We start from the raw sequence: 19,613 nt of genomic DNA, 5'->3' as shown, positions 1-19,613 counted from the left end.
CTTTCTTCCTATGCAACGCACCCCCACATCAGTGAGGCTTGATGAAACGGCCCTGTTAATGAGACACACTGCCATGCAGAAAGACTTCAAAAGAGCGAATCGGCAACAGGGTTTAAGCGTCCAAAAGAATCTGGCGAGCTTCATGAATTCTTCATGTCATATTCTAAAAACTTCTGAGGCCCGGTGGCGATAAATGTGAGATTTACAGACATCCCCACAAGCACGAGCGTGCACTGCAAACATATTTCAAGATACAAACTTGCTTGGATTTAAATGCATCCGTGAGGAGCTAGAGGACTTAAGCGCTAATGGGCTTCAGTGAACTGTGGATCACCCACGTTTAGAAGTCCTAAAATGTTCCTAGCACATATCATAACCGTATTGCACCTAATAGAAATTTAGCAAGTGAATGTTCTGAGACAAGGGCTTTGGTGGAGTGCTTATTAGAGATTTGTTTTGCCTTGCCTGTATTAGCACACAAGCTGGAATCAATCCAGCCCTGATTCATTATTGGGAATCTAACATGGTGCACAATCCACATCTCTTCTTGAACACCCAGCAGTAATGTTTTGATGTCACTGCAACATGATTCAAGACATCTTGAGGGGCACAGCCGGTAGTTTCAACTGACAGCTCAAAAGAGGAAGATTGCGGGTCTAATGTGTCAATGAGCGATCCAACAATGAATTGGATGTGTCATGAACGGGTACAGGGGAAATCAGGAAGTTATTTGCATCTTGCATCACCATAAGTTGCCATAGAAACAAACTGTGACTGCTGTGGCTATCAGGTCATCAAAATGGAGAGCTGAGATTTGTTTGGTTCTGATTAATATAAGAGGGAAACATTTGGCTTTATGGAAGGGAATCAAAATGGAGAAGTTGCCAGATGCTAGCCACAGATATGAGTTATAATCTTTGTCAATCAATCCAAACTGATTCAACTGAAGCAGGGGTTTGACATTTTGTGAAATACACATACTTGTTTTCATGCAGAGAGGTAGATGAGAAGATCAATACCAGTCTTATGTCTGTTCGGCAACTACTGTAAGTACAGTGCTCAGCATAAGTGAATACACCCATGCTAAAGTTGACTAAAAAAAGGAATACAAAATCATCTTTTGGAAATTGATCTTAATGCCTTAATTAAAAGATATTAGGAAAAATTCAACCTTTAAGGACACCAATTTTCTTTGTGAATGAATAATGTATCGTAAATAAATACATGTTTTTTAATTTAAAATACAGGGGGCATAAGTAAGTACACCCCTATGTTAAATTCCCATAGAGGCAGGCAGATTTTTATTTTTAAAGGTTATTTCATGGATCAATGATACTATACATCCTGATAAAGCTCCCTTGGCCTTTGGAATTAAAATAGCCCCACATCATCACATACCCTTCACCATACCTAGAGATTGGCATGGGGTACTTTCCATAAGATCATCTCTCAATGCAAATCAAACCAGCTATTAGGCTAACTGAAATAAAATCATGCCAATCTCTAGGTATGGTGAAGGATATGTGATGATGTGTGTGTGTGTGTGGGGGGAGTATTTTAATTCCAAAGGCCAAGGGAACTTTATCAGGATGCATAGTATCCTGGATCCATGAAATAACTGGCCTTTAAAAATAAAAGTCTGCCTGCCTCTATGGGAATTTAACATAGCGGATGTGTATACTTATGCCCCCTGCATTTTAAGGAAGAACATTTATTTATTTACAATAAATTATTAATTCACAAAGCACAATCACAAAGTGTCCTTAAAGGTTGGATTTTTCCAACATTTTTTAATTAAGGCATTAAGATCAATTTCTAAAAGATTATTTAAAAAAAAAAATGCTGAGCACTGTAGGTGGTACCACGAGCCGGTTGCTTAGCATGAAGACTGAAAATGGGGGAAAACAGCTTTCCTGGCTCCAGTGACGGACTGGGAACAAAAAAAGGGGGGGGTCGCAGATAGATCTTTTGATGCACGGAAAGCACACACACTTTTGATAGCCCCAGTGATGGTGAACGTAAACTCCCATGCTATAAACAACTGCACCAAAGCATAGACTTATAAAAAAAAAAAAGAATAAATCATCAGTGTGCTGGCTCAGATGTAGCGCTAACATGATAGCTGTATTAGCGCTAATGCTAGCTGAAGCTGCACTTAAGTTTAAAAACAAAGCATTTTTCAACGTCAGCCAACAGTGCTCTTTTATATTTCTCTATTTTCTACTCTACCCCCCCAAGATATCGAGAGACTCATATGTGGTATAAATACTGATCAGACTACATTTCACTAAGTGAAGGATTTGGACAAATTTGGCTATCGTTTAGCAAAAGAACTTTGTTATTGATGCTTGAAAGGGGGCCGAGAGAAATTATATGGGCCGCAGTTTACAATTAAGTGGCCGCATGGCTGTGACAATCATGCGGCTCTCTGATTGGCCGGCCGGCCGGCCCAAACGGCCCATGAGGGCCCGTGGCCCCTCTGGCATCTGCCCAAATGCCAGATTACCAGTCCGTCACTGCCTGGCTCGGTCCAAAGCTTAATTAAAACAAAAAACATCATTTTATGGGATAGACTATATCTTGGCCAAGAAATAGTCCGGCACTGTTCTTGTTTTTGTACAAAATAAACTAGTGAGATATAAATTGTTAATAAGTGAGCAAGTTAAGCAGTTTTACCCTTATTTCCAGTCTTTAGACTAAGCTAAGATGAACAGCTGCTGACTGTAGCCTTACACTGACCGGACTAAAATGAGTGGTATCATTCTATCTAACTCTAGGCTAGAAAGCAAGTAAACTTTTTTTTATTTATTTTTTTTAACCAAAAATGACTAACAATTCCTTTAGATAAGCCAGGCTGTGTGCCATGTATGACTATCTGATTTGGCTACCACACTGGGGATGAAAAATGTGTTTTGTCTACTTATGTGTCTCATTTCCTGGGAGTCCCTTCAAAGTGCAGGGATGAAAAATCACTGCATGTCATGACAAGAAGGACAAATATGCCCATGATAAACTGAACAGTGTCACAGAGACGGAGCGCAGGGAACACAGATTATTTGATACTGCCCTGTAATTCTAAAAGCCTATTGACAGCATACAGAGAGCCACATTTCATGTTATTTATGTAAATTACATAATTATGTCCACTTTTCTGTACAGTTCCAAAAATTGAAAATCACTTGACACCTTGTTGTGGAGCTTCTTCCTCTGCATTGGGTTAATGTACTGTGGATAAAAGGCCTACACAACTCCTCTATGATAACTTTTGGTCAGATCCTGAAGTGTTCTGCATACTTCTAGACACTGAGCCAGTTTTACCCTCAGGGAGATTAGCCATTGAGTGGGTGGCCCTCTTCCCTGAAACGCCATCATCCTCATCTATGGTCTGCTTTGATAATACACTGGAGACTGGGAGCTGCAGCGGGTCAGTGGAGCTTCATTCGCTACATGCTTATGGGCAAGAAAACCACTCTCATCAACTACAGTACACTATTTCAGCCCTGTTCTCAGAAAAATGTTGTTCTGCATGACTGGTTAAAGCAGCGTCTGTTAACACACAGCTGAAAACGTCAAGAACTGACATTCTCCTGACATGCCGTGTCAAAACCACAGCATGACATACTGAATCGCTGCTACAAGATAAATATAACTAACGCACAGAGGTGGTGATCAAACTCAGTTGTACTTTACGATAAAACAAAATGAACCATAGAGACACTGCAGCGTTCAATCAGACAATCAACTCTGGTAGTTGGCTGTGCAGCAGACAGTTTGCAACTTTATGCAGGTTTTTTGAAAAAATATGAATTGAATGCTTTTTGAACAAAAGTGGAGGCAATCTTTAACTTGTATAGGTCCATAAAATGAATGAAAGAAATCAAATGTACAGTCAGATGCAACATGTTTTTTTCGGCTGAATATCTAATCATTGGAAAGTACGAGACCTTTCATGCAGGTTTCCCACCGAGCGGAAAACTTTTCACATCGTCTCACTTTTCCTTTACAGCGTCATTCTGCAAGACTCGTCTGCTAATTGAGTCCTTAAAATAAAGTTGGTAAGAGCTCTAAGGCTGACCTGAGGGCTTTTTAAGCGCTTTTCATAGGCTTCATAGCTATAGGTATCTGTTACGTAAATGTAACTCTTGCTATCAAGCTCTGTGTAAAACATTTTACGTTCATGCATTTGGAATGGATTTAAATTTAGGGAGAGAGTGCTGGTCAGCGCTTTTAATAAAGGCGACCAACACATGGGTCACAAGTACACACTGCTTTATTCTAATAGGTCACAAGCTAGATAACCTAAAACTACTGAAGCAGCAAATAGTAAGAAAAAAAGGAAATGGCAGGATAAGAAGAGTAACGGTAAATCCTGACTCTGTCACAAAAGAGAGCTAGAAGTGCTCAATGTTGGGCCCCAGGAGAAGAGGTGGAGCCTGAAGATGCCCTGTCGCTGCATCGGTTTAGTCCTCATCCTTTCTTCTTTATTCTTCCTCCAGGGGTCTTCAGACAGAGACATTATGGCTATTTTTTGTTCTCTGTCCGTTTATCTTACATCACTGGTATATCCCCAGGCCCCACAACACAGAACACTTCACCATCTGCAGCTGATTGATAAAACATGTAGCGTAGTCTGTTGCACTCATTGATATACCTGAGCCTCCTAGCAATCTACTCTGCTTGTGTTCAGGGCCTCTGTGTTGTTCAACCAGTCCAGGTTGTTGTCGATACAGTATATTCTCTGGTAACCCTGCCGGCTTCCTGTTTATCTTTAGCTCCAGTAAGACAACTATTCATGCTCAACCTTCCCCTCACAATCGCAACCCACAACCCTACTGAATTATCCAAGTGACATGCCCCATACATAAAAAGGTATAGAGAGTGGAACAGCATTCTTACCTGTTTCAGAAGCTACAAAAATAGTTCTTCAGAATAAGAAGTGATTAACACGTCAAGCTTCAGGGCAGGAATGATCTGCATTGGTTTGCTTGTGCAAATGAGTGAGGCTATAGGCGACAGCATAGAGAAGTTGCAACATGGCTTTCCTGAACATCACATGCCTCGCTGCATGGAAAACAACTCCTTGGGGACTCTGTAGACTCCTGAGACTGAAAAGGGCTGCTGTTGTACAACAAGCAAACACCTCTATGCAAGCTTGTTTTACCTGCCCCATAACAGTCTGTGTTACCTTTAGGCAAGCTCTAGCTGGTTAAAGTTTCTCTGGACCATCAAATGACACTTCGGAGCAAATGCCTGCTTCATATTGCAGGACAACAAACTTTGGTTGTAAGAAAGGTGATACAAGTACTGCAAAGAAAGAAAAATTCAACCTGCAATGATAGATTGTTTTGACCACTTGGGGGCAGCGTAACAAGCTAATTGCCTAGTTGCACATCAAGCCGACACAATGATATTAGCATTCATTTGAAGGGGTGTTTCAAGCGACCTGATGACAAGTATTCTCTTTTTAGCTCTTTTTCGGTCTCCACAAACTTACTACTACTACGATATCCCCTAGACAGGTGGTACCAAAATGGGGTTTCTACGAATCAGATTTTGTCTCCTTCATGTTCAACTCACTAAATGAGAGTCTTTAGGGATCAGCTGAATGTGAAGTTCACTTCAAAGTGTCTCCCCCCTCAGAGTGTGCGCTCTTCTCAGGACGCTGAGCAAAGCCCTCCGCAGACTGTCCTGTCTCAGCACCACATGGCAAGTGTCGTGTCGCTGCAATAATAGGTCGTGCCTCATTGAGCAGACTTATTGGATCTTCCTCAGAAGTGAGGTAAGTGGTGTGTTAAATTGAATGCAATTCATAGTTTTTGGGGGGCGGGCCACTCTGCTATTACATTAGGCGGGAGAGAATTACATAGGCAGAGACAATATTGCAGCTGTTCAACCGTTACACGACGCTTGTGGCCTGAGTGGAATCACATTTCAATCACCTCAGCCGTCTCAGGTGACTCGCTGTAAATGAGGACAAATGAGAAAATGAAAATGACATCCTTTCGATTTTTGGCCCACAGAGCCCAAAGACGTCGCTAATTGAAATTTTCGATCACGCTAAAGAACAAAAAGATTTCAAAAGAATCACGCCAATGCAAGCAGAAAGAGCAGACCTGCGATAAGTGTGCTTATGATGAACCTATCCGAGTCAGTGGAGCCGAATCTGTCAAAGCTGACAACTCTGTTCTTACATTTCAACTGAGGGCCTGCGTATTCAACCTAAATTTCCAGCTCGGTTCCTGCACGCCAGCAGGTGTTGACTAAAGGCCAATTTATGCTTCCGCGTTAAATTGACGCCGTGGGTACGTAGAGATACGGACCCTATGCCGTAGCCTGACGTGCACCTCTCAAAAAATTTAACCGCAACAACTGCGATGTGGTCCCATGGGCGTGGCTTGATAGTACTGCATTTCACCCATACTCATTTCCGGGTTCTCCTTCTCCATAAACAACATGAAATCAAAGAGAGGGTTAACTTTTCCTGCTACAGTTTTCCGACCGTGGTCAGAAAGCACAGGGGAGAAACTCCCACTGTTTCTCCCACCATGGCTCTAGAGTCGCTACTCGATCCGAAGCTAACCACACACTCCCCAGCATACACACATGCCCGCCCTGCTATTCTCTTAAGGAGATACGCTACGACGCAGACACCAACGCACAAGTATAAACTTCAGGCCACTTATGTAGGCTACGGCAAAAGCTATGCATAGAGCCCCGGCAGAACCATAAATCCTGCTTGAGTGGTGTTCATTTATGGGAACAACAGCAACAGTAACAAGAAAACTTGTGTATGCAATCCCTTATGCATGCTAATCTGTTGACACTGTGTGAAGAGGAACGTGTCTGTGTTCTGCATAGCTGCCTGTAAAGCTCCGTACTGAATACCTTTACTTCTCAGTGAGTTTGCAGCTTTGGATTCGTATTCAATAGAGTGTATGCTGATGGTGACTTGAAATTTTATTTTTACTGGGCTGTCTCTCTAAGAGGATTATGCTTAACAACTACAACTATCCTACAGCTGTTTTAGTCTTTAGTCTTCTATGCCATTTTAAGCAATTCAAGACTCTTTGGCACTTAATTCCTGCGCATATTCAGACCTTTCAAGAACCAAAAAATAGCATCTGTATTATCATCCATAATTTCTGAAAGTACTGTACATTTTGAACATTACATTCGACAATTTCTGTAGCCATGAAAGCCAGAGAAAAGGGTAGAGCTGAGATGAGATATACAGTACACATGTAATAGGCGGAGAGACCTGTAGGTCAAGCATACACATCCATCCATGAAACACATCCCAAGCTTAGGTTAAGACTTACAATGTTTTTCTGTAGGAAAACATTGACTTTTGGGATTTTAGCGCTCCAGTGGTCTCTGTCAAAGTACACATTTTCCTGAAGAGAGCTCCTTGTGGGTATTACACAACAGTTTGTTACAGGCTTCGTGAAGGGGATGTAACCAAATTTCATTTTCAACTATTTTCATAGTTTTTCTGCATTATTTCGTCTATGTTTTTGCAATTTCCCCAGTTATTTAGGGCTTATGAAGGGCTGGTTGACTACCAATTAATAACAGAAAGCCTCAAAATCTGACAGAATGCGGTGTTTTTTGAATTTGACTAACATTTTTGATATTTTAGCACCTGAATCCGCTTTTATTTCATTCTTTTTAAACCCATCATGGACATACTCCCTTTGAAGCACTGCTCTGTCTAAGTCGTACAGCTGGTTTTCTCATGTCATCTCAAATCGTACAGTAATAGTATTGGGCATCGGGAGCCGGTTCCAACTTGGAATCGTTTAAAAAATTACAATTACAATGAAATTGCTTTTTTTTTTTATTGGAATCGTTTGGGAAGTTTGGTTTCGAATCAGATCATTGGTTCCAAATTTAACGCACACAAGTTTTGGTTTCCGTATCGGCCACCGTACTTCCAAGCGCTTGTGGTGTTGCAGCCATGGAGCGTGGTAAGCAGCACTCTAGTGTGGCTTTTTTTTACATTGAAAAAGCCTGGTAAAACTGTAAATCACCATTGCATCTAAATAAAACTTTACTCTTATCTATGAAATAAGCATGTGATCCGTTTCAACTCTACCCCTCAAAGAATCGGAAACGAGAGCAACCAGAAGAAGAATCGGAATCAGAATTGACGAAATCAGAACGATGCCCAACCCTATACAGTAATGACTCAAACTGTAACTCACCGTTGACTACCATTGCGATATCCACAAAATCGATCTCGCCACGGGCCTCTACGCTGGCCTCGCAGCGGTACACGCCCTCGTCAGCCTTGGTCACCTGTTGGATCTGGAGATTGTTGTTTGCCAGCACCTGGAACCTGCCTTTACAGCACGGGCGAAGAACAAGAGGACAGACAGAAAGCCAGGCCGAGACAGAAAGAGAGGGGGAAAGAGAGAGCGAGAGAGAGAGAGACAGAGAGAGAGAGAGAAGAGGAAACAAAAAAGGAACAATAGTGTAAGATAGAGAGAGAAGAGAGATGAAAAAGTTAGGAAAACAGCAGGAGAAAATTGCCATCTCCACTAGTTAGACTGTCAATCTTCACTTCAGCACATTTACCTGATAAAGTCCACATAGATAAACACTCACGCAATTACAGTTCCAAATAGTCTCGACTCCCTCCAATTGTGGCCACTGTGAGATTGGCCAGGAGTGATGAGGCCTCTATCTCATTTCTCTCAAGCAAAGATATTTATAACCATGCATCGTAATTAGAGTGAAATGATTAAAAGTAAAAAAAAAACCTTCTTCTCCATGTTTCATCATCATCATCGTGGCACTGAAGATTTGGATTTCAATTAAAAAACGTGACAGATTCAAGGGGTCACTCTTTCTAATCAGTGTTCAGGCGTGCATTTTGTCTAGATGGAGGATGGGGAAGTGGTGTGGAGAGTTGTAAATCAGGGCGAAAGAAAGAGGAAATAATGAATCCACGTCTAAGGGTTCCTTCTACTGCAGAACATAACATTGCTGAAAGGTAATCTGCCCCTCTATCTCTACCACCTCTACCTGTCTTTTTTTTTGCAAAAGGGTGGGATAACAGGGAAGAACTTTAAAAAAAATGTCGGCTTTTGATCAAATGGGACAGAATATGATTGACAATGCGATTGAGAATTATCGTAGATTGAGTTTACATACACCGATTTGTACGAATTGCTCTTTTCAAAACCTGCCGGGCGCTGGTTTGCATTCCATCTCATGGGAAGCAGCATCTTCAAATGTCACCATTGCAACCGCTCTATAATCCATTTTTTCAGTCGCTTGTTAACACGGTTTCTGTCCAAGTTATACGCCTCCTCCAGGGCTGATGGGATTTCTATTTATAGAATTTGATATCCTTGTCTTATTGTGAAGCCACACAAAAGAAGGAAATATCATTTCCTCGAGAACAGTATTTTTGGCACATTAGCAAGTCTTTTCAATAAGAGTGAGAATTGGGCACATCAGGACTACTGAGCATTTTCCTTCTCAATAATGAAGTGTGCTTGGCAGGTTTACATTCAAAATGTAATCCTTCAGAGATTGCTGCTTACTTGCAACTTTTATTACAATCACAATTTACTATTGGAATAACCAAGATCAGTTAGACAGTTTGATAATGCAAAACTTGATACTTAACACTAGTTATTATACCGGAAAGGTCACTCTTTAAACTTCACGTATTTTTCTTGATAACATTACATATTCATACCTGAATAAACAACCTTAAAAAAATAAACCTTAGGTATTATTTATTTAGATTTAAACACTCAAAAACTCAGCTAATCTGCTTCATCAGATACGGATAAAAACATACATCTCTAATGTGAAATAAATAACCCAAACTACTTGAATTTTAGCAGACTATTTGTTGTTCATGTAACCCCCCATGTCCATACTAAGAAGCTGACTATTACACATTTTCAGTGAATTCATTAAAAGCAACTAATTAGCTAAATACAATAAAAATGTAATGCCCCCCAAAACTTCCCCTATCCATTCATTTTCTAAATGATGTTTCCCATTCAGGCCTTTTGGTTTAAAGGTACCGTGTGGAGTAAACAAACAAAAGAAGATTTAAAACGCATTGTTTCTTTGTATCCGTGATGCCCAATAAACACGCTGATTGTATTTCCTTCCTCATAAAACATTTACAAAGCAAGGGTTTCAGAAGAATTTGAAACTTACATGTTTGCTTCTTCTTTGCTGCCTTTGCTGGCACACATTTCTTAGCACATTATCACGACACAAAGCATCGGAGGAACAGCGTATCATGTCACCTGTGTGTGGACTAGAGTGCTGATCGGGCCGCATTTTTCTGTCCAAGCCCGGCCCGCGTCCGACAGAGCAGTAACCGAACCAAGCCCGAGCCCGACAGGCATTAAGATATTTATGTCCGGGCCCGACACAGTTAAAATCTAGTTTTTTTTTCACATACTAATGACACATGTACGTTTGTTTGTGTGGAAAGCCTGCTTTATTAAACAACTGGAGGAAGGCATTTGGAAATGTCAACAGATGAGCACATCAGCGCAACTGGGGAAACAAGCCCACGTTAACACAGGCGCGCACCTACATAATAAGCTTTTTAAAATGTAATATGTTCAATGCCTTATCGCGCTGATGTGACCGAGCCCGACCTGAACCCGAACATCATTTCTAAATATCTGTCCGAACCCGGCCCAAAGGGCTCGGTTCGGGTATCCGTCCTCTAGTGTGGACATGCAGGTGGATCCTCTGTCCCAAAACAGGGACTCTTAAAAACATTGCTCTAAAAACTCCACAGGGTACCTAGAATTTACTTTGACAGTTGCCCTACTTAAAGTCATCAAAAAAGCAGCCAATTAATCTAATTAAGTAATAGAGGTTAACAAAATAGGCAAACATTATTAGAACTTAACATGAGAGCCAGTGTCAGTGGGGGTCCGGGGCCTTGTTAATGAGGCTGACTGAAGAGGGGGGAAAACTGCTTTTAGGCCGTGAGGTTTTGTGAAAGAAAGAAAACAATAGCAGAATAACAGCAATCAAAGTCAAGAAAATTGTGAAAGATGGTCATGAAAACTTACTGTGGTGCTCCTCGGTGATCTCTCTGTCCTGGTAGTACCACACCACCACGGGCACCGGAGAGCTAATGACATCACAGACCACCTCCGCCGTCTCACCGTGGCGGAACTCCTGCGGTGACTGAACATCCCGAAACGTCAGCCTCTCTGAGAGATCAAACAAGATGCAGATGGAAGAGCTTTTTCTTCTTCTTCTGTGAGCAGTCAGAGCAATTTATTGCAGGTCTGAACATCAAAAGGAAAATGACAAAAAAATCTGCTGTGCTTTTACGGTCCTGTTAACTATGACTGTTTTCAGAAAGAATCTGGGGTTATGGGGTGGGAAAAGTTGCTTTAAAATAAATTGCATTTCAATTCTCTGGGTTTCATCCCGTAAATTGAGTGCTTGCCTTTTTCAGGTAGTTTGCTATTATTTTTGCTATTTTTTTTTTTTTATAATGCAGTTAAGTGTTGCAGTGGCCTCTATTTGAAAGCATACCAACATTGCTGTCCTGAAAAGCCCAAGAACAGTCCTGCAAAAGAAAAGAAACTGAGAAAGAAAGTATGTTTTGTCCCCTGGACGGAATACATTATTGGTAAAAGGCATTTGTCTTTGTGCCATATAAATATGTTTCTTTCCCCTAACATTAACTATTTTAATGTTAGGGGTCTAAGAGTCTGCTGCCATGCCACTTGGCGGTGATTTGAGCTAAATGCTAAAATCAGGATGCTAACATGCTTACAGTGGCAATGCTAAAAAAGCTGCTGTTTAGCAGGATAATGTTTAACAGTTTCACCATCTTAGTTTAGCATGTTAGCTTCTTATAGTTGCTAATTAGCCCTAAAAACAAAGTCAAGGTCACAATACAGAGTTTTGGACAAAATAAAATTTGACCTGATGATGGCACTGAATGAAAAGTTAAAGGATCACCAAATTTCTGCTTGTTTGCTTGTTTGCCTGGCGCCACTGAGTCAAGTGGCGGTACAACATCAAATCACAAGAAGAGGGAGGAGGAGCAAGGTGTGCCTGCTTTGCGCTTTGACAGAAGCGGCACTTGAAAGCACTTACACATTCACAGACAGCTGGCTGTCTGTGAATGTGTAAGTGCTTTGTGTAAGTGATGAATATCAAAGTATTGATATTATCGATATTTGGATGGATCTGCCCACCACTACAGAGCCGTGGAACGACCAAACTTGCCATCCACAGAACCATGCAGTTAGAGTTGCCAAAAACTACATTATAAAGCATGGCTGTCATGTGATGTAATGCCTCGCAATTCAGGTGTACAGTATTTAGTATCCGGCACATGAGAAACAATGTGTGCCTTGAAAATGGAAGGATGGTTTCACAAACAAACATCCAATAAAACAAAATCTAAATCCGGATTTGACAGTTTTCTGGGACACAGGCGATTCTCATGAAACAGTGCTGCACAGCAGACAGAATGGGGGCCGTTATACTTGCTGCCAATCCCAACTATGACAAAAAAAAAAAAAAATCAATGACCAGAGCTTTTCTACAGAGCTCTCCATTTGCAGAATTAGACAAGAACACAGGCAGCCTTTGATTCACTCTTTCATGGTTTCGGGAACGCTTCAATAATAGACTCCACTCTGTGACGGTTTGAAGCTGTGTCCTCCCTCTTGACAAACATTTGGTGTTTTGACAAATTGCTTTCATGGGGACACTGTTCTTGGACCAGCACTTCTCCACAAACAGCACCTGATCCTTCTTCGAACCCAGCTCTCGTTCGGATAGCTGGCTTTGATGTGCTGCGGGGCTGGCACCGCGAGTGCTGCTACCACCTGCTATCATCTGCGTGCTGTATTTTGAAGGTGTGAATAAATCAAGGACAGCTCCTCTATCAGTTTCTTCCGTTAGCGAGGCTTCAACATTAGCATTTTGCCGTGTGATTTATGCCAGGCTGCTCCCTAAAATGAGCTTTCTCTCCCCGACTGCACCCTCTGCCTGCGAACGTGCCCGGCATCTCAGTGTCTTCATTAGCTTCAAGGATGCCATTGCATGCTTTTGTCATTCACTCTGTTGTTTCTTATCAATTCTCCCTCTTGCATTCTTTTTATTTCCAAAATCTGTTGCTTTCTCTCACCCCCTCCGTCTCTCTCTCAGGTTTCAACACATCTGATGTCACTTCTGTTTGTATCCTTTTCTTTCTCTTTTGTTGTCGCACTGCTCGACAAGAGAATCCGTAAGGGAAACATCCTCTCTAAAGTAACCCTCTACTGCACACTTGACATGAATGGCGAATTGAGAATATACTCAGTACTCCGGAGTTTCTCTTCCGTCGTTCGCCTACACATCACCGCGAGGATAAGTGTCTGAAATGTTGACGAGACAATTTCCCCGGACCTCTCTCAACTGGGAGGCAGTTTTTTTTCTGTCTTTACTGGCCAATTTTGCTGGTTTAGGAAAATGAGCTTTGCAGCATTATCGCTTTGTCCATTAATAAACTAAGAGGAATTGAAAGGAGTCGGCTCTGGCATTGTACTGGCTTTCTTTATTATGAGTTTTGTGTTACCTTGAATGGCTCCATAGGCAGCAAATTGCTGCAGTTATTTAAAAGCAATTTTTGTATTTTGCTAGTGAACTTTTAGCAGAAACTATTTAAAATTTCATCTTCTGTGTGGGTCAGCGAGAGTTTTATTATAGAACAAGACTAAGAGTGGACAACAGCCATGCTTAAAGCTCTCTAAATCTGTATGCTAAATGCTACATTTTCACAATGAACTAAACACCAAAGTTATCAAAATTCATCATAAGGGACCAATCCACCATAAGGTAAGAGGCATTTGACTCAAAAGCCACAAATGTGAGCCTCATGGTCAGGGGATCACCAAAATCTTTAGGCCTCATCCTCTGGTGAACATGAATGTCTGCATCAAATTCCAGGGCAATCCATCCAGTAGTTGCCATGATATTTCACTAAAAGCCACAAATATAGACCTCATGGTGGCACCAAGGTCAGTGGGATTCATCCTCCGGGGACCGGGAATGTCCGTAAACAATTTCATGGCAATCCATCTAACGTTGTTAAGGTATTTTAGTCAGGACCAAAGTGGTGGACCAAAAAACTGATATTGCTATCCAGAGAGCCATGTCTCAAGCCAGCAAGCAGCTTTCATTATGTTTGTATTAAAATAGTCTAAATCGACGCCATTTCATTTACTGGATAGTTCCGCCAGATGTCCCTCATTTTCCTTCGGCTTTCTTTGTGTTGGCATTCTAACCTCCGCTTGATTCGGGAAACATCCTCCAACCTAGAACCGACAATCAAATTATATTCATGATTTTATTTAGTAAAATTCTTATCACACACTCGACAGCCATTTTAATTTCAGAGCTCGCCTTCCTACGTGCACACGTTCCATCAAAAAAGGTTCCTTCCCAAGTCTATTTTGCAGAGGCACTGTTGCTGCGTCCGCCCAAGACGATTGTGATTGATTTAAAGAAATGCCAATAAACCAGAGCACGTTTTTCTCCTATCCAGGAATGCTGTGTGGACTAGCCAGACCCTCCTTTGCAGCGCTGGGGAGGAAGTTCTGGCAATGCAAGACTAGTATGAGGTTAACCCAAGTCCAGGCACCCGTTTTGGATCCAAAACTGATCCACACCCCCATGTAGCATGATTATAACACACCATCATGGAGATATCAGCAACTACTGAGAGGATGTCAACACTTTCCCTCCCACATGTCATAATTTTCATGTACAACATGATGTAGCACGCAGGCCCGTGCACTGCGGGCCTTAGGAGCCCTTGCCTGGCCCGGCTGTGCGCTGGCAGGATGGCTGGCTGGAGCATTAGGCAGGTTTTCATCCACATTCTGCTCATGCAATCTATACCGAGGGCCAGAGTGAGTGATGCCCGGTTACCATGGAAACAATGGTTTTAGGAAGCTGGTTATGGGGTGAATGAGGCGAGAGCTGAGTGGTGGCAGGTGTGATTGAGGTTGTGATGTCTCCCCTAATGGTTCGCGGGGAGGGGATGAAAAAGGCAACCACCCAGCAGGTGATGATTTCAAGAGTGTGTGCACACATAAATCTGTGTGTGTGTCCTGAAATCAAATCCCTGTACCGTGACGTTTTCTCCAATTAAACTCGGGGGGGAAACTCCAGATCAAAGTCCCGGTGTATCTAGGTATTTGGGTTATTCACATTCTCAGAATTCATTTGGTTCTTATGTAACTGTGTGCATGTGCATTTTTGCATGCCTTATAACGGTACACGAGCTGAGCATGTAATGGCAAAATTACATTTAAGCACAATTCCTTATATTTTTATGTTTTATTTCTACTTTACTGCTCTCACAAATGCTGAAAGAGTCTCTCATTCCCACATGCAGATTTTGATTCTAACTTTGTGAGACATCCAGTCTGGAACATTATGTGAGCCTGAACCGATAAAGGTACAAGGTCACCCTAAAACTATCTCTAGTTTTCTCATGCCAGTTAAGATGTAACGGGGGGGTGAAAGTCGTACAGGGAGGAGGAGGTGAGATGGCTCCGAGATGTCTCTTGTATTCATCTGATTGTCTTCATGTGTATCAGATTGCCTGTCAAAATTGTAGCGTCATAATAATCCAAGTGCGTGTGTGTTGTCACTCTGAAGATGCATATAAGCCTAGTGTTCTTGTGCACTCATTTGAGAAACTGACTCCACACTGGGCAGCGGCCTTTTGTGAAATCATGTTGATCCTATTTGCAAATATATCTTTTTTAATAAAATACAAAAACCCAACTTGGTTTTAGTCTCAGTCTGTCTTATTTGTTTCAATTTACTAAACTCTGAAATTTCCCCCCCTGCTGCAAAGGAAACTTCCATAACAAGCAGAGCAGGACTTTTCCTGTCACTGTGCTACCTGTGAACAGAAGGTTTTTATAAATTTGGGGAAATGTACCCTTTGTACCTAAATAAGGCCCTTGCAAGGATTCTAGGATTTTTTAATTTTGTCCAGCTTTTCCCCAAAACAGATCTTTAAAACCACACTTAAAGTACTGGGCTGTGCAGGGTTAACTTGACATGGGCTGCCTTGATCTGTCAGAGAGGCAATTGCTGACCATAAGGAACCCAAATATTAGTGCTTTCACTGTCAGTGAAACTGTGCTGAGTTTGTAAGTGCAACTGCAGTAAAGGATCACTAGAAATTAGCCGGCAGTCTTTCTTGAAGTCAAAGTACACAAGATTTTACAAGACACCTAATATTAAGTCAAAAAAGTTGAAAATCTTTGGGGTGATTTAGATTTTTCATATTTTATTTATTCATTGAGCGGTTTAGTTGTACATTCTGTAAATGTTATTCCTAAATATGGCCCTCTAATAGCTGTGTCAAAATGTTCTCTGTCAGAAGCAATAATCTGCCAGAGCAAAACCCAATCCTTTAATTCTTTATTTTTCCTTGATCTGAAATCAGTCAAATTGAATATCTTGGATACTTAAATCAGCCTTTGAAATACCCACCATATGTTAGTTGTTTTAGTTGTGCAGTCTAACTCCCCATTAGGTTGCTAAAAGCCCAACATTCCCAGAAGAAAAATACATGCAGACCGTGATCTTAGTGCTCCCAGTACTGGTCCTAAATGGATTTTTTTCAGATTCGTATGCTTAGCAAATCACAGGAATGTGCTGGCAGGGGTTAAGTTGGATAATTTGCTCAAGGACACTGTGACAGGACAAATAAGGATGGAACCTGCAATGGGACAGTCACTGTAACCACTGAGCCAACCCCGCCTCGTAACATTACGTTTTTCCCAGGAAATAGTGATTGGTCAGCAAGGCAGGTTAGCCTTAATGCCATATCCCTCATTATGCCTGGCAGGATCCGAGTCCCATGGCATTAGTAGCGGTCATTAGACTTTGATCACAAGAACAAGGGGAACACACACTCTCACAAGAGCTCACACACAAAGTCAGAGGCAAAAATAGACCTAAAATGCACATGGACACAGATAGAGCTAAATCTTCTCACAGCTTCTGGGTGTGGTGAGGCTCAGAATATGAATAGGCTGGCTACCCTTGTGATTAAACACTAATGTGAAAGGTTTATTCTCTTCATGTCTTCATGTCTAAATCTCCTCAGGAGCCAAACACTAGAGCATCTGCAGGGAAATGTGTATGTGAGTGCACATGATCTGTCAATCTTACGGTAGATCTCCAGCACGACCGAGGCCTCCTCGGTGTGACCGCTGGCGTCCGTGGCCTGGCAGCGGTAGATACCCGCGTCCTCGATGATGGCGTTGTAAATGATGAGCCTGGATCGTGACGTCTCTGTGTGGAGCGCCATCCGCTTGGAAGGCATGATGCGCTCGCCCTGAGGGTTGTACCACTCCAGCCTCACTGGCTCGCCAATAGCTAAGAGCAAGGTCAGAGAAAGAGAGAGAAAATGAAGTGATTGTGATGAGTTCATTTTACTGTCTTTTAGCATGCATCAACATCCAGTTGTCCTTTTTATGCTCACTGCTTAGGAAAGAGACACACTTACTCCCACTCACACCTGGGATCTATTCACAACATTAAAATGCTTGAAGACATTCAGCATTTCCCTTGCAACAAGTTGACTTTTGTTGACTTCCAGCAGCTTTATGCATTATCCAAATTGGTCCAATAAGTGGAACCGGTTACCTTCCAGTCCCAAGATTATTTGTGAAAATAACAAATTGCCCATGACTGACATTAACTTGACATCTCTCTGCATGAAGTGAGTCTGCCTGAAAGATGCACACCCTGCAGTCGTTCTGGAAAGACAACACAGTTTGATAACGGCTGGTTGGTTTTTCTGCTTTGTGTACGCAGCTGATGAGCCTAATGTACCACTTCAAATATTTTATTGGAGTCTTGATCAGATAGACAAATCACTAAGATGACAGCTTATCCCATTGTAAGTGATTCATTCTTGTCTAAGTGACTAGATAGGATTGAATCAGACTTATGTTGTGGAAGGATTTCTAGAATCTTTTGGATTTCATCAGATTCTTTAAAAAGCTGGGTATGAGGTACATACAGTGCTGCCATTGAACATGTTCAGTATTTTCCTGGTGAATTTCACAAAGGTTTTACATATACATTACTATAGCATTGCTGCTCCGCTGTCTGCTGAACAGCTGAGGACCATCCAACGTTGTTGTTGGAACTTGTCGAGGGAACAGACGGCCTGAAATTATATGATAATGTCATAATCTTGGATTTACATATTTTATAAGTCTGTAAAGGAGTAGGAACATATGTAGGCTGTAAATTCCATTCTCATTTCCAAGATTATGCATGTATAGAAACACAGACACTAAGGACAGAAACAAATGGCAGCCCTGATCAAAAGCTAACTTGAACCCTGATTAAAGTGGCATCCATATGTAGCCTGTGAAACATGAACTGCAGGCTACTGTGAGGAGATGATATGGCCATCTGTAAGCAGCAGGTGCCCTTTGCCTGTAAATTCTGCAAATAAAAGTGTCACAGTGGAGGGTCATTACTTGGCCCATCAATCAGCCAGAGCCTTGAACAAGAGAAGAGATGGACGGAGGCTTGTCCAGCCCGTTAGAGACACGTCGCTGGATTTAAATGAGCAAAAAAAGAAGAACCAAGAGCAGAAAATAAAATTAATGAATGTTTCGTGACAAACGTGTTGTGTTGGGAAAATGGGAGAAGCCAAAGGCAAGAGATAAACCCAGAGAGAGAGAGAGAGAGCAGCAAGCAGGCAGGCAGTTTGAATGCTCTCTTTCCCCTTCAGTCACTATCAGCAAGATGCCCTTGAGCAAAGCTTTTAACCTGCAGCTGGTCGGCTGCCAGCTTTAGAGGGTTGTGATGGTTCATCTCAAGAGCTCCCAGGGGTAACAGTGAGGATCTAGGAAAAGGATTTTTCTCTAAACAAATTTGTCCAGCATGTACGGTTATGTAAATTGCTTATAACATTATTAATAATCTCTCAGTTTGATGCACCAGTACATAATCGTAAATTATGATAAATTTGCTGATTTGCCCTCTTGATGCCTGCCCTTTGCATCACACAAAAACACGCAGGCTCCCACTTACACCCCAGCATGCTAACACTGATCATCATCGCAATGTTTCCAACCGCCATGAGCATCACATCCTTGGCATGTCTGTCTGCTGCTCTTTAGTTTCAAGGCCAACAAACCTGATGAGGCAATCAGACATTTCATTGAAATCATATTACTCTCTAAGATATTCTCCTCATTGCTCTGCTTTCCTTCACACATGGCCTCCCACTGGAGCCTCGTGGTGCATGTGGGTACTTGTGAGAAACAGATAAGTGTCTAGCATCGCTACAGGTGTCTCTTTGTACCTGTTGGCATTAGGGTGTTATCACCTCTTACCATTTTACAGTCTGTTGACAGCAGAGACAGCTAAATATGTTAAAAGTTGATGTAGCTAGCGCGGCGACAGGCCATTTGCCTCGCAGATGATCTGAGAAGACAGGAGTGTGTAGCGTGCTGCCCTGTTTTTCACGCTCAGCCCTGCCTCCCTGTGTTTGTGTCCTTATAACTGTATAAATAGCTGGTGGAAATTTCTGTCAAACCGCTCTTGAAATCTGCATA

General features: G+C 41.9%; 1 protein-coding gene across 3 annotated transcripts in view; it reads right to left on the bottom strand.

Annotated features, from left to right (window-relative positions):
* Positions 1 to 19,613, bottom strand: part of LOC114550980 (neural cell adhesion molecule 2) — a 344,160-nt gene that overhangs the window by 66,962 nt on the left and 257,585 nt on the right. For all 3 annotated transcript variants that reach the window (XM_028572034.1, XM_028572035.1, XM_028572036.1), the window contains exons 4-6: positions 17,203 to 17,409; positions 11,064 to 11,207; positions 8,205 to 8,342 (exon numbers count right to left, since the gene is read on the bottom strand). In XM_028572034.1, coding sequence (XP_028427835.1) covers positions 8,205 to 8,342; positions 11,064 to 11,207; positions 17,203 to 17,409 — 489 coding nt within the window. The remainder of the gene's footprint in view (positions 1 to 8,204; positions 8,343 to 11,063; positions 11,208 to 17,202; positions 17,410 to 19,613) is intronic.

The sequence above is a fragment of the Perca flavescens genome, chromosome 24, assembly GCF_004354835.1.
Source record: "Perca flavescens isolate YP-PL-M2 chromosome 24, PFLA_1.0, whole genome shotgun sequence".
NCBI classification, from domain to species: domain Eukaryota; kingdom Metazoa; phylum Chordata; class Actinopteri; order Perciformes; family Percidae; genus Perca; species Perca flavescens.
This window is presented reverse-complemented; position numbering and strand designations above follow the sequence as displayed.